The sequence below is a fragment of the Nicotiana sylvestris genome, chromosome 6, assembly GCF_000393655.2.
Source record: "Nicotiana sylvestris chromosome 6, ASM39365v2, whole genome shotgun sequence".
NCBI classification, from domain to species: domain Eukaryota; kingdom Viridiplantae; phylum Streptophyta; class Magnoliopsida; order Solanales; family Solanaceae; genus Nicotiana; species Nicotiana sylvestris.
Genome location: NC_091062.1, coordinates 149,800,886 through 149,817,166, shown reverse-complemented (window position 1 = coordinate 149,817,166; position 16,281 = coordinate 149,800,886). Strand labels below are relative to the sequence as shown.

Here is a 16,281-nt window from a genome sequence, read left to right as displayed (position 1 = left end):
ATGTTATTGTCGAGGTAGGCTTAGGTTCACATCATGCTATAGCTGTACTATTTGAGCAGTCTCTCGCTTATTAAATTCCTCTGTTTTACATTTCTACTTGAGAATGGGCTTGTTATTGTAGAGATTTCACGAGTTCATGATTAGTCACCGAATAATTTTACTCCTCTTACGGCATGTTTCTGTGATATATATGTTTTATTGAAAGGTTTTTGTTAAAAAAATTACAACTCACATGTTTATTCGTGAGTGGGGTCAAGGACCCGTCAAAGCTTCTTATTCTAATGGGATCGGGCCGTTCGCCAAGATTATGTATTTCACATCTTATGGGATCGGGCCGTTTGCCTCAGTAGGATTTATGTACCACACTCTCATGGGAGCGGGCCGTTCGCCTTGGCAGGTTAATAAATCCATCTATGGTTCGTGCCGTTCGACCTTTGGCAGTGCACAGTTTAAATATTTATGTTGGATCGGGCCGTACGCCTCAGCATTTCCTATATCGTATCCTCATGGAATCATGCGTAATATTTGACAAGAAGCCAGTGTATCCATGAGTTTTTCCTAATTTGAATTATGAAAATTTATTTGATGAGATCTACTACACCGATATGTGTGCTCCGGTTAAGGAGGGAATTTTTAATGGAAAGTTTGAGTTCATTGTAAAGAGGGGAATTTGTATCACATATTTTATGCTTGTTTGTTTCATTTATTTACTATGGCTCATGTTTATTTACCCTTTTATTGTACTTGATATTATTAGACCTATAGTGAGTATCGATGTCGACCCCTCGTCACTACTCCTCCGGGGTTAGGCTAGATACTTACGAGGTACACGTGGATTTACGTACTCATACTACACTTGCTGCACATTTTGTGCAGGTACATATATATTTCGTGGCCTTGTGAGAGCAGAGACGTGTATACATAGGGGGACCTAGGTGAGCTGCACTAAATATTACGACACACAGCCAACATAGTCTCCTTAAGAGTATTTATATTTCTCCTGTCCAATTTGTATTCCGGACAAAGGTTGTATTTTATTTTATATTCTTAGTTGATGTTTATGCACTTGTGACACCGGATTTTAGGGTGATTATGGATTGTCCTGTACTGAAATTGTTAAAAGTATTATTATTTATTCTGTAAATCTCATCTTTTACTATTTAATTGAAGGAAAATATGATTTCTAAAATATTGAAATGAGAACCAAATTAAGTATTTATTGTTGGCTTGCCTGATAGTATGTGTCCGGCGCCATCACAATCTTTAATGGATTTTGGGTCGTGACAAGCAATCTCCCATTTGAACTAAGTTCCATATGACTCATCACCATTCATGAACAAATTTGGAGATTAACTGTGTGCGACCCACATGACCGAGTATTATGGTCATCGAAGCCCAGAGAAGAGGTTGTGTATGCGTCTTTGAAGCTATGAGTATAGGTGGTTTAAACAGGCCCATATACGAGCAAAGGCATTAAAGCCTGGCCCTATGTCATCACTATGCCATCTCTATACTCGTTCCGCCAAATTATTAGCTCTGATATCAGTTGTTGGATTAAAATGGTCCAAAGATACTTTTAAAATAGTGTTATATTGTCCAATTTGAACCAAGCCCGTACAGTTTTTCCCAAAAGGCGTCACACCATTAAGCACCTGTTTGGCCATAGATTTTGCCAAATTTTTTCCATTTTTTTTTTGGCAAATACTTGTTTGTTTATAGATTTTATCCATATTTTGGCAAATTTTCAAATCCCAAAACCCAAATCTCAAAACTAGCTCAAGAGCTGTTTTGGCCCAAATATTACCGTTTAGTTTTTTAAAAAGTTTCAAAAATTGCCCCAAATGTATTTTATAAAAAAGTCCACTTTCTGTTATTATGACCCAACTAATCCATACCCACTTTTTCCTCATTAAACTCACGCGTCTTTGCCCTTCTATGTAAATAGAAGAAAACTTTCGCCAAAGTTGTTGTGCCAATTTGTGGCAATCTACCACAAAAACAAAACTTGAAGGTAATTTGCTAAAATCAACTAATGTTTGTATAAATTTTCTTCAGATTTGTTTTGCTTATTTTGTATGAATTTTCTTCAGAATTGTTGGATATTTTTGATAGTTTTTAAAACTTATGGGTATAAGTCACATTTCATGTTTTTTCAAAAAAAAAAAAGTGAATATGTTTTAAAAAATTATGTTCAAACATATTTTCATCTTCAAACCAAACTTCACCAAAATCGGATTTTTTAAAATAAATTTGGGAATCTATGGCCAAACGCTTGCTCGCACAATTTTTCCCAAAAACCTCACACCATTAAGAGTATCTAACTCTTTATAAGAAAATTACATTTCTTTTCTACTTTCGTGTGGTACTTTATTGATACACACCAAACAATCTCAAACATATGCTTCAATTTATAGCAGCCAAATGATTTAGTAAAAACATGGGAATCGATTTGAATTTGCTTATGTACTATTTGAAATTATTTAATTTACCTCCGTTACACCTTTGTGATTTATACATTTTCTATTAGCAAATCATATCATATTTACTTTTGTTATTAATAAAATTTCAGCTTTACAATTATAGTTTATATTATGTTCAAGTTGAAGTTCTGGTAGAAGGTTAAGATAATTTTATCTTAATTGCTATGTAATATTAGATCGATTTACAATAATACATGGTTAATTCGGCCTTTTTCGATTGCAGATAATGTTTGGATTGTCTTAAAAGTTGGTTAAATCTACTTTATTTTTATTTTTTTTAGCTTTTTTGTGTGTTTGACAAAATAAAAATACTTAAAAAAAAATTAAAAAGTATTTAAAACAAACCAACCGTCATGAGTTGAGATTGTCCAACTTGTGACCTTTTCGGTTAAAAGCTATTCTAATTTGACTAACAAACTTATTTTCTTATCCCTTATAAATTTTCTAATTTCAACTTTACCCTCGGTAACCAAAAGCCCTAGATTATTATTCTTATTTTTTCTCCATAGATGTTCTTCTCCACTCTCTCATATCCTCTTCCTTTCCTCCATCTTTGTATTTCTCCTCCTTTTTTTTTTCTCCTTTTGCTCAGCCTTTTCAGTGACGGTAGTTCTTCCTCTTTATGCCAAAGACAAGAATTGAGAAGAAAATCTATTTGCAACGAGGGATGAGCTTAAATGCTTAGAAAACTTATTTAAAATTTTAGTTTTAAATATTATTCTTATTTTCACCTGTCTAGCAGCTTTTATTATGGTATGTTTTCTCAGCTTTGTTGGACCAATGATCTCTAGCTTTACGTTCCAGGAGACAAGACCATAAATGAAGTTATAATTGACAAGTTAATCTGTATAGCTAATTAACTGATTCGTTAAAGCCAAGAATTGAGAAGAAATCTATAAATTAATAAGTTTCCACTTATGAGATATGACTTGGTTTCAACCACAAATCCGTATTAGGCACTAGAAGAAGCTTCACTTGTCATTTTTTACATTTAAAAATTAAAAATAACTTATATTTATAAGAATTATTTTAGGTAATCAATTTAAATTAATAGAGAATTATAATTTTTTATATTTGGAATTAAAAATCTTGTAGTAGTCGGCTCTTTTATAGTGATTTAAGGATATTTAAAAGTATTTACGAGTACTTGTTTACCAAATAAATTGATGTGTAAATACTTATTTTTAAAATAAATTTCAACACATAAAAATGCATCAATAATTATTTAAAAATCAATTTCAGCACTTAAAAACAAATAGCACAAATAATTAAAAGTTACTCTTTCGGGCTCATCCAAACAGGCTCATACAAGTTGAATTGATGACCTCATAGCTAAGAAGGAACCCGAAATTGGTTAAAAATATTTATGAGGCGTCAGGCTAGTATCTGTTCTCTGATTCTATCCATTTCTCCGTTTGTAATATGTTGAGAGAGAAAGGGACTGCGCCAAATCAGCCGTCATCGTCATCATTTCCGGCGCCCCCTTCTTTAATTCTTTCCTCTTCCGATTTATTATTACTGGACAGTTGGCAACCACACCGCATATCAATGCGGACGCCTCCTCCTTTTGAATTCAGCATTAACACACTACAGCTCTGTAATTGATCTCCTTTGCCGATCGACTCTGGAACCAGGTAATAGCCTTCCCGCAGAATCTCCCTAATTTGATGACTGCGTTTCACTGTTAGCCTAACATTTATTTAACGTGTTTGTTTTCTGTTGGATCGTCCATCTCTTTCCTTTTGGTTTTTTTCCGGAGCTCCTTATTTTGCTGATCAAATTCGGTATTCAGAAATGCTAGTTGATCTCTCGAAGTTTCTGTAGTGGATAAATAAAGAAGGAGTTCTATGATTAGAGTAAATTAATCTGCCTAATGCCTGGTTTTAAATCGTAAGACTGTTCTTTTTTTTTCCGGTTAAATAATCTTATCATATAGACTCTAAAGGTTTATGGTGGTTCAGGTAAGATGTTTTATGTGGAATTACGTTATGTTGTTGGGAATATGCATCATTTGGAATGATAATTGTAGTCATATTTAAGTGACAGTGAAGAATTCAGCTGAATGTCGTTGGCAAATGAATGAAGCTTTCTCAAATGTTTCAAATGTCTCTATAGTGGCAGTGGGAAGGAGAGGAGGTATGAAAGAAAGGAAGGAAAAAGGGGGTTCAATATATTTTAATATTCCCTCCATTCCAGTTTATGTGACCTATTTCCTTTTTACTCTGTTCCAAAAAGAATGACCCCTTTCTAAATTCGGAAATAATATAACATAAACTTCCAATTATACCCTTAATTAGAAGCTTTTATAACCACACAAATACTCTGGACTCCGTTTTCACTTGTTTAGGACCACAAATTCTAAAAGTCTTCATTTTTTTCTTAATTCCGTGCCCAGTCAAACAGGTTCACATAAATTGGAACGGAGGGATAATATCTTTAAATGGTAAAGCTGACTAAACGGTGCGGTGCATCTATTGTCAATCAAGGAGTAGGCATAATCTGTTTCTGTAACTTTGTTGGTATCGTTAATATTAATTTTATGAATACTAATAAGTCATTATTCATTAACCTAAATGCTCCTACGGCCTACCGTTTCCCGCTCAATGTGTAGCTCCTCCCTCGTACTATAAAAATAAACATTTATGTGAAAAACGATTCATGGCGGTGATCTTCATTTTAACGCGCAGGAAATGGCTGCGGAATCTGAAAAAGATCTTGGTGATACTGCCGGCACTGCACCTTTCACATCTACAGATAATGAAGAAAAGACAAAAGAGAAAAAGAAAAAGGGATTATTATCAAGAATATGGAATGGTCTATTTGGTTCACATAAAGATGACTTTGAGAAGAGATTGCAACATATTTCCAAGGAGGAGGCTACTGTTATTGCCAGAATAACTAGACGATCTCATCGTTGGAGAAGGATGACCAGGCATCTCATTATACTTTCTGTACTTTTCGAGGTAATGCTACCATTTTGTACTCTACTGTTCTAGTGCGTCCTGAATAACATAAATAAGAGCCTGAAATTCTTTATCCTGAAAAATCTCTAGTTTTCCAAAGCCTTTGAATTGCTTCTTTCTGTTTACCTATCTATCCGGAGTATTAATCACGCTACATTTGATGTATTCATTTTTGTCTGCTTTTACAGAGGAAAGTTGTTTCCTAAATTTGGTGTGATTGAATATGGATGGATTCGTCTTTCAGAGAACAGCATATTTAGCAACTAAGAAATCACAAGCGAAGTTGCTAGCTTCTCTATATAAATATTTAAAAAGAATAGAATCAGTAGATTTAGTCAAATACAAATCCTCTTAACTCTTGGAAGAAAAATGTTACTGTTGTTTTGGGACAGCGGAAGTGCTAAAAGAATTCTAGATAACAGATATAAACTATGAGATGATGTAATAGCTCTTCTAGATTTAGTAGAAGGAATGAGATTTTACGGCTGGTTTGAGGCTTTTCTTGAGGCTGAAATATTGGAGAAAAATGGTCCTTTTGTGGGTTAAGAATAACGGCATTTGGTTGCCAATTTGAGACTGTTCTGGTTTGTGAAAACTGAAAAGTTACTTAGAACATTACTCTGTTGTTCTAAGGATGGAAGCTGGTTTATGATGTTAAGTGCTGGGTAAAGTGAAGGGACTCTTAAATGGCGGCAGAATGTGATGGAATGAAATATGTTAAGTGCACAAAGCAAGTAGAAGAGAATGACGGAAGAGGAATAATCTCCCACCTAATATTTCCTCAGATGAACCCCTAGGGTGAGGGTGGTTGAGCATCCAAAGCAAGACATCCTTCTGTTTAAGAAACCATAGAAATCATCTTATATTTCTCAAACACTGCTTTAGAACTTAAGGGGGTAGACCTGAGCAGCTCACTTTCCTACACTTTGACAATGATGACTAAATATTTGGGTAACTACTCATGAGTCATAACTTGACCTCTAATATTGCGTGAATCAAGATGAAGTTTGGGACATGAATGTTCAAATTAGAGGCCCATTGCCCAGAATTTGCGGGAACTCACTAGAAGATACTAAAGTATCTTAAATGATATGAACTCTATAAGCTAAAAAGAATGACTTAAATGTGATGTGTAACTGACAAAAGTTAAAAATAAACCTAAAAATGAAATGGAAAGATTGTTCAGGAAAAGCTGAAAATTAGAGAAAAGATTCTCCTTTCTTCCACCGCATGTAGCAGAAAGACTAACTGGTGCTATCACGATATCTCTACCTTACTAGGGAGCACCTTGGCCACACACCTTTTCCTTTTTCTCTGCCTACTTAGGGGGTTTTATGGAGGCGGAAAGATTCATTTCTTAGGAAAATGTCACTCAGCCTTTAGGGTAAATTTTTAAGGGATGTTCTTCAGAGATGTGCATGTCATTTCTTCCTATTATCAAATTATTTGCAGCATTATGGCGAACTTTGAGATACTTCCAAGAATTGTATGAAGGAGGTTTGTTCAGAAGTTATCGACCCTGTTAAGTTGTCAGAGACATTCTTTTTTGTCTTCAACTCTTTAAAAGATCATATTCTTCTTTTTTTTTTTCCTCTTTTTTATTTCCATCATTCTTTGAACTTTATTGATTAGCATGTTTCTTTATATAGTTTAGTAGTATGATTGTCTTTTGAATTTAACCATGCACTGACCATAAAATTACAGTTATGTATGTACTATATCATTAGGTCCATTCGAATTATGGACAATGACAAATATGTTAGAAAGTGAAAATCCACTTCTTTACCTTTTTATTTTATACTAAGATGAGGAGAACGAAGAAATTAACTAGTGAAAATTTCCAACAAAATTACACATTTTCAGTCAGTAAAGTGTTTGATGATGTCTGTTTCGTTTCTTCTTATATAAATTTTATCAGGCACCCAAGTCATGCAACATTTAAAGGCAAAAATTGCCATCGTCAGCTGGGACATTTAGTGGAACCACAATTATGATTTGGCTTTTAGTGAAGAAAGGCGCAACTGAAGGGAAAATAATCATAAATACAAATAACAATTATATGGGCAATGGATTTGACAACACTACACTTAGGTGACATTAATTAAACTAAAATAATCATGCTCATGTTGAAAACTAGTTATAAAATTGAGCACATTCAAATTTGTCATTCAGACATAACAACTAATTTTTTTAAAATAAAATTTCAAGTTTTTGTTCCTATTTTCTAGCATATTAAGTCATAAAATTGCTTTAACAATTAATATTGTTTTGTATATTTGGTGATGCCCTCTTCAAAACAGTGCTTATTAGCTACAAGGTGCAGATTGTAGTGCCTTGTTGCACACAGTAGCACTTTAGTGCACGCATTTAAGCGGCACCTAAGTGAGGTGAAGTACCCAGCTTGTGCTGTTAACTGTACCTGAGTCTATAACAACACTTAAGTATGTAAAGTATATTGAAATTGCACATATGACATATGAAGACACATATTTTACATGTTGTGGTCAATGTGTTGATGTTATACAGTCTGCTCGAGTTTCTTATCCTTTCACCATTTGTTATATTACATATTTACTTATGTGTGTAGTATTGAGGTTTTTTCAATTCAGGTTATTGCAGTGGCTTACGCTATCATGACGACAAGATCACTTGCGCTAAGCTGGAAAATGAGGGCATTTCGAGTTTTACCAATGTTTCTGTTGCCTGGCTTATCCTTCATTACATATTCAGCTCTCAAAAGCTTTACGAGTATGAGTAAGTAGTTCATGGTTCTCTGCTACCAAAGTTCTCAAACAATTCATTTTTCCAAATTCTGTCGTAGTTCCTTCCATTTTGTCCTTTACTTTTTTTTTCAGTTTGACTAACTTCTCACATTAGAAGATACAATTTGTCGTTTCTAATGCTGATAATTAACTACAGTTGGATTTTAGTGGACAAAATTAGTAAATAACGGACAGATATAATTTGCCCTTTTTTCATGTCTTTCTTTTGTTGCTAATGCTGATAATGAACTACAGTTGGATTTTAGTGGATAATTAGTAAATAACTAAGAGACTCTGGAACATACGGTTCACAACTCATTTCTCAGTCTCTTGTTATCCTTTTTTCGAGCTTATTTCTTTTAGCATTTTTCGGTGCTTTAATCCATGGAAGAGCATCCTTTGTTATCTATGCCTGTATGAGTTGATGTAATAAATGACAAACCTAGGTAGATTGACTGTGGAGTGCAGACTCCAATGGATTCACTAAGTAGAGTTACAAGAGGACTGGTGAGGTTCAGAAATGATATGAAGTTGTAATGTCAACTGCCTAGGAACATTTGTGTTCAGTATTAGGTGCGTTGAACTTCTATCTTCATTAGGTAGCTTTATTAAGTTTTTAGATAGTTGGGTCAAACACACTTTTGTTTTTTACTGCTCCTTTGAATGAGTAACGTTGCTCGTTTTATTTAACAGATTGACATTACTAGGCTGTCACCTATTGAATTCCGTTCTCTCGCTTTCTCTCTCTCTCTCTCAGCTGGTTCTTGTATCAGAAAGATTGATGAAATATGTCTATCAAGCCATGTCTTTTTTTAACTTATAACCTTCGTTGGTTTCACCTGCTGAAGGTGTTTGATTAATATTGCTGGGGAATGAACTATCTGTAGTGGAGAATATATACGCTAATAAATAAGTAAACAGATAAATAATAAATATATAAAAACAATACTTTTACTTTGGTAAATGCATTGAGATTTTTATTCTAGCATTTCATAAAATTTCTTCTAAGCTCAAGTTGTATCTTAAAGATAAAATAAACTTGATTCTCGTGATTTTACATTTGAGAAGTTCTGAAGGTCAAAAGCATTAATGAAGTTATATGTTAAAGTATGTCTAACTTCACAATATTTCTAGATTCACTGAGCTTGAGTAAAGAATATTACACAAAAGTTTCCTATCATAGACATGGAAAAGTTGGGGTTTGTGTGCTGTAACAACTTTGATCCGGTGCCTTCTTTTGATTAGTAATTTTGGATCTGGTGTATTTGGTTCAAAGGGAATTTCCTGGTCGAGAGGATCCTTAATAAGTATAAATGGATCTTCATGTTCACCTTCTACTTTGGAGCACAGAGAGCATGCTCTCATCTTATTCTAGTTTGTAGAATATGTGGTAAGCTGACTTTGTGACTCTGTATAGCTCATGGCCTTTTTTGCTGTCTATTTTGTATGTCATTTTTTATAGTACAAGGGGTTGGAACCCTCTGCAAAATTTTAAACTTTACCTATCCTAAACAAATAGCCTACTGAAAAGGAGTTTGATTAGATATTTCTGATAGAATGGACTCCTATGGCTAAGTATGGTGGGAAGACTGAAAATGCTTGATGCTACTTGTTGGCAGTGGTGGTTCAGAGCCTATGAGAAGATAGAAAAGAGAACATGGACTTTTAATTGAAAGTTAGTGGTGATAGAAGATGGAATGTCTAGTTTGCATTTTCTTCTCTGGAAAATTAGAAAGCAAAAGGCTATGTTGAAAATCAGGACAAATCCCTGCTTATAACAATAAAGCTCCAATACATTCTCAAAAAAACAATAAAGCTCCAATAACATACATGATACAACAACTACTCATCATTGAGCTTTTCTCTTTTCTGTGTTTCTCTTGAGGGCGTGTAGATCAACCTGTTAGGAGTAACTTCGTTTTGGCAATCGGATGACTAGGTACTGCAGAGCATGTGAAGGTCAAAGGTCTTCGACCAAGTCCTTTTGATCACCTCAAATAATAAAAAATTGTAAACAAAGTTTCTGAAGTTGCTGAAGATTAACCAGTGAAATTAAAAGCACGCTTAAAGCGCGCCTAAGCGCAAAAGCGAGGCGCACAAACACTTTGCCGCTCCGCATGACCTCAAGCGAGGCGCGTGTGTCAGAGGACCTTTACTTCCTTTTTTAAAATCATAGTAAGTTAGTCTGTCACAGTTCCCTAGACCATATTTATGGCAAATAGCCAGGGAAATATGGAAAAACTAATTAAGGGAGCAAATCAGATTTCCCAAAAATTTAAAAAAGAGAAGATGATGGAATCATAAGAAGACCAGAGGAGTCGAAGGAATGCAACAGAAAAAGACAAAATCGAACTACTGCAGCAGAACAAGCCTCTATAACAGGTCTTCTTCTCTTCTCGGTTTCTTTATCTCTTATACCTTTTGTATGCCTCTCTCTCTCTTCTACTCATTTTTTTCTTCTTTTATTCTTTCTTTGTAATAAGAGATACAGACAAAAGAATTCTCCATTAAAAGATGAGTATTTGACTAAGTTTTTTGTATGCCTCTCTCTTTCTTGTGACTTTTTCTCCATTTTTTTCTTCTATTAGTTTATGTTTAAAATTTTACTTAATACTTACATAGTTACATCAACTTAGAAATAACGATGGTCAACATAACACTTTTTACAGTTGAATGGTGGAATTTATATGGTAATTTAGCTCCTCATCTCCAAAAATTAGCCATTAGAATTTTGGGTTTAACGGCTAGTGCTGCTGGGTGTGAGCGTAATTGGAGCGTATTTGAGCATGTAAGTACTCGTAATGTATACTTTTTATTTATTTTCTTTGCTTAGTTAATCAATTAGACTATATCACTAATATTAAGATATTCCATGCAACAGATCCATACCAAAAAAAGAAACAGATTGGAGCATCAAAGATTTAATGACCTAGTGTATGTCAAGTATAATCGTGCTTTAAAAACCCGTTATGACTTGCGGAGTGTTATTGATCCAATCTCATTGGATAACATTGATCATAGCAATGAGTGGGAAGATGGGTGTTAATGCGGAAGCAGAAGATGAGTTGGTGTTTGGTGATGATAGCTTGACTTGGGGTGATGTTGCAAGAGCGTCGGGTAGTGAGGACGTGTTGACATACACAAGGCGACAAAAGAGACAGTCAGGAGTTATTGCAACCAATGCCTCAAGCTCCCGAGCTCCACGTATTGAGTCTGTTGACATAGAAGATGAGATTGATTCCGACGAGTCAGGGGAAGAGGACATTGGTGGCTATAGTTCTAGTGACACCAATGAGAATCACCCTATTGAGGATGAAGATTATATGGAGGAATGTTATTTTAGTGATTAGAAGTGGAATCTAGAATGAGTTTATATTTCCTTATTAAGACTTAAGTTGATGATTTGATGAAGTTTTACTTCATTATTAGCAATATATATTTATTATTTATGTGTCCATTATGTTCTCTAAATATATATATATATATATATATATATATATATATATATATATATATATATATATATATATATATATATATATATATTTCCTTATTAAGACTTAAGTTGATGATTTGATGAAGTTTTACTTCATTATTAGCAATATATATTTATTATTTATGTGCCCATTATGTTCTCTAAATATTATATATATATAAAATTCTTTATAGTGCGTTTTTTTCCAGTGAAGCCCACGCTTTAAGTGCGCTTTGCGCTTTAAGCTCCAGCAGGGCTTTAGCGCTTTTTTGCGCTTTTCGCTTTTGACAACAATCTGATTAACCCTATTGATGGTTTTGCCTTAGAATGGATTATATTTCTTTGATTTTCAATTTTGAACCCTTCATGCGTGGCCTTGCAGATGAACGCAAGGATCAGAAAGCTTTGGAAAGGCTTCGAGCTGAAAGGCAAGTCAAGATTGATGAACTCAAAGAGAAGTCAAATTACTACACAATACTGCAGCTCATTCAGGTGATAACAATATGCGAGTTTTTGGGCTTATGCTAAGCTCTTCATGGATAAGTTAAACCTTGCAATTGCATTAGGCAGCTCATCCAGGTGATAGCAATATGCGAGTTTTAGGGCTTGTGCTAAGCTATTAACAGATAAGTTAACCATACAGGTACATTAGGGAAGACATGTTTATAACCTTTTATCACTCTTTAGTCTTCACCTGTTTTACAAAGTGCCTTTATGTCCTAACTCGGTATGAGATGCTTGGGATTTCATTGTTCAGATGTTTTATGCAGAGATATGACCCTGACCCAGAATCTAAGGCAGCTGCAGCCACGGTGCTTGCATCCAAGCTCGGCACAGATACTGGCTTGAAAGTGTATTTGGGAGATGAGTCTAAGCCTAATGCCCCTGTTGGAAAGAGCAATGATGTAGAAATCGTGCAGTCTGCTGGACTGAGAAATAGGAAGCAAGCCAGATCTGGTAGCGCAGAGAGTGCTGTATTATATCAACCTGAAGGAGAAATGATTCATGATGTACAGCTTGAAGGTTCTAGTATGAACCAACATCAGCAAATGGTTGTCGACCATTACAGTCCAACAGGTTCAAGCACACAAGACGGGGGATGGCTTGCACGAATTGCGGCATTGCTTGTGGGAGAGGATCCAACCCAATCTTATGCTCTTATCTGCGGAAATTGCCATATGCACAATGGTAAGATCCGAGGATATGACCATTGGCCCATATATAGCAGTGTGGGTTTCACATAACAAATAGTGAATAACTAATACGTAGTCACTGAAAGAAAACGGAAAAAGGTGTATAATAAAACTTCTTCCGTTGTTTGCAGGACTTGCTAGGAAGGAAGACTTCTCCTATGTAACCTACTATTGCCCTCATTGCAATGCCCTTAATAGGCCTAAGCAACTTGATGATCATGCCTTTGGTTCCAGTACACCTAATATAGCATCCACAATAGTTGTGGCTGATGCTGATTTGGTCAAACAGGACGGTGGATCCACGGAGGAGAGAATCTCTGCAAGTAGCAGCCCTGTAGTAGCTGCCTCGGCAACAACAGAAGGTGACAAAATAGTCTCCAGTACTTCTAGCAGTTAATACGTAACAGCTTGAAAGGATTTGTGCAGGCAAAGTGTTCGAAAATGTAGACGATTTTCTTCTTTCTTTGGATGTGTAACTATATATATCTCTTGTAAACATCTAGCAGAAAAACAAAACTCAGTGATAGCTGCTTCCCCAGCTGCCTTTCCTCCCACCTCCTTGATATCCATTGTTTTGTAATTAATATTATTGCGCATTTGGACCCAAAAGCATATTGTTACACATTTTTAGGCTGTTAGAAGAGGGGTTGAATTTTGTTCCGGTTGTGGAATTTTTTTTTTCTTGATTCAATTGGCTAATTAATTCTCCATGTACTTGGACAGATCTTATCTCTTTTATGTACTTAAAGTGGTTGAAGTTAACTTATTGTCTAAAAAGAAGACCAAAAAAAAACTAGGGAAATGCTTGCTCCATTGGTCCTATTTTAAGGTCCATTATGGTATTCGTTATATTTGGTTAGTTAGTCCATGCAGAGGAAATTGCACAGGGCGTTCTATTTGGTCGCTTCCATTTAACCTATACCTACTTTTTTAAAACTTTTAACTTGTACCCACTTTTTAAATAATTTCAGCTCCTTTTCTCCTCCTTCGTTTTTTTCTTCTTTTTAAATTCCGTACTTTTAATGGCAATTTCTTCTTTCCCATTCCCATTATAACTTAGTAGGAGAGATTCCAATGGAGATTTCACATCTCTTATTTAACAACTTTAAATGGTTTATTCACTGTTCGTTTTCAAATGATAACCATTCATCCTATTAACTAGGAATAGAATCAAATAACTCTGCAGAAATTGACAATAGAAACTAAAAAGAAAGTCCAGTAAAGACTGTTGGAATAGAGGAGTCCAAGTTTTACCAACACTATGGATTTGCGATTCTTTGAATTGTTTTAATGTAGTGAATTTGACTATTGCAAAGTGATCCTTCACTCATTGATCCTCAGTTCTTTAAATTTCCACCAGTGAATATGGCGAAACGAGGCTTTCAACATACATATAAAGTTCACGTCTAAAACAAAACTCGACCTGGACCTTAGAACGCTTGAAACTGTTGCGTGTGGAATTATATATAACACTAAACTGGAACCATCTTTCGGTAAAATTTCATCATTCTAGAAGATGAATATTGGCCAAAGACCAAAATTACAAAACAAAAACTTCAGCGCTGAAGTTCGCCAGTTACAAAACAAATACTTCAGCTCTAGAGCTGAAGTTCGCCAGTTACAAAACAAAAACTTCAGCTCTAGAGTTGAAGCTCGCCAGTTACAAAAACAAAAACTCTGAAGTTCGCGAGTTACAAAACAAAAACTTCAGCTCAAGTTCGCTAGTTACAAAAACAAAAACTTCAACACACTTGGTTCAACACACTTGCTACTTCAGGCCCATCTACTATAATGCTGAAGTTTTGCGTGATTGCCTTTGCTACTTCAGCCCCGTATGCTGAAGTTATGCGAAAAAGCGGGTACGCTTGCAATTTTTTTTGCAAAGCGAACACAAGTTAAAACGTGACACAAAAAGCGGGTATAGATACAAATGCCCCGTTCAAGCTATGTTAACTTTTATTTGATCTAACTAGTATGAGATAGCCCATGCTGTGCATGGGCCCAATAATACTATGTTTAGGTTGTTCGAATTAGTATATGTAAATTTTCTTCTTAATTTATTTACATTTGTAATATAAATTTTATTTAAAATGTCAAGTTTTTAAAATAGTAATGGATAGTTTCTTAGATGATGCTATCTCTCGTTCAAAATAAGTGATTCTAAGTTTTTGACAAACTTATTAAGAGAAGCATTTAATAGCATTATCCTTTATATCTTCTTAAATTACTCTTTGAATATCCTCATATTTTGTAGATCATTTATTGGATCAAGGATAGATTTAGGAATATATTAATTAATGCCTTTTTGATTTTTCAAAGCCATAATTACTTTTGCCAAATTAATTTAGCTAAAATAAATCGTATTTTCGATCATAGGGAAGTCCATGAAAACTACTAAGTTACTGGTAAGACATCATGTAGTGCCCCAAAAGCATATATATATATATATATATATATATATATATATATATATGATAATATCTTGGTTAAGTGTTCCTAGGGTTGCGCAGGAAAATGTGAAAAAAGCATATAGCGTGTACTTAAAGAATTAAGGTCCCAAACTGGAACTTGGTGGTATCTTTAGTAATAGTAAACAAGAAATAGCATCTACAAATGATAGATCATTACTTCTAGTTATACCGTAAAGAGAATAATTGCTAGGAGGTATAGCAACTGTAGTTTCTTGAAATGACATTTTGGTGTAATGTGAAAAATGTATATAACTTGGGTTCTATTGGATTTCATATGCTCTTCTATACTAAAAGATTCTAAATCTACCGTTTTACTGTATTTGAGCACACACTTGGTGCTATAATAAATGAAATTGTACAGCCTTATTCATATAGAAGGAAGTATGCCTTTAATTTGTTTTATAAAATAAAAGATTTATCCTAATTATTTGATACGATTATAAATATATATAAAAATATAAAAAAAATTGAAAAATATGATTTTATATAGTTATTAATTTTACTACTTTCGTATATGTTTTAAATTATACACATAATCTGAGAAAGTTTATAAAATTTTCTTTATTGTAAAGATAGAAATTATTTTCTCACAAGAAAAGAAGGTTATTATTTTACCATTTTAAAAATTAAGCGTACGAAAATTTGTATTATTTATAAAAGATTAGAAAAATTATAAGTTGAGAAAATACATATCTTTACATAGATTTTTTTAATGAAATAATAGTGTATGTATTGATTTTATATGGTACACATGAACATGATAGTAAGATATATAAAGCGTGTTAAAAGTGAGTAGTATTTTAAGTAATTTGAGATAATTCTTAATTATGTAGATAATTGATTAATTGTGGGGATAACTATGATATTAAATAGGATTAAGTGGATAAAGAATTTTTTATAAGGTGCCACATGGCATTAAGCTAGGCTAAGGTGACAC

The 16,281-nt window shown here is 34.1% G+C and overlaps 1 protein-coding gene across 1 annotated transcript; it reads left to right on the top strand.

Moving 5' to 3' along the window:
- Positions 1 to 3,771: 3,771 nt before the first annotated feature.
- Positions 3,772 to 13,528, top strand: LOC104235753 (uncharacterized protein At2g24330-like). The gene is made up of 6 exons (XM_009789564.2): positions 3,772 to 4,114; positions 5,168 to 5,443; positions 8,053 to 8,197; positions 12,063 to 12,172; positions 12,451 to 12,868; positions 13,005 to 13,528. Exons 2-6 carry the CDS (start codon positions 5,171 to 5,173, stop codon positions 13,268 to 13,270), a joined length of 1,212 nt encoding a protein of 403 aa, XP_009787866.1. The 5' UTR covers positions 3,772 to 4,114; positions 5,168 to 5,170; the 3' UTR covers positions 13,271 to 13,528.
- Positions 13,529 to 16,281: the final 2,753 nt, after the last annotated feature.

Coding starts and splice junctions, on each gene's coding strand:
- LOC104235753 (XM_009789564.2), top strand. CDS start 5,171: ATGGCTGCGGAATCTGAAAAAGATCTTGGTGATACTGCCGGCACTGCA. Junction 8,198..12,062: donor CAAAAGCTTTACGAGTATGA/GTAAGTAGTTCA, acceptor GTGGCCTTGCAG/ATGAACGCAAGGATCAGAAA. Junction 12,869..13,004: donor AAATTGCCATATGCACAATG/GTAAGATCCGAG, acceptor CGTTGTTTGCAG/GACTTGCTAGGAAGGAAGAC.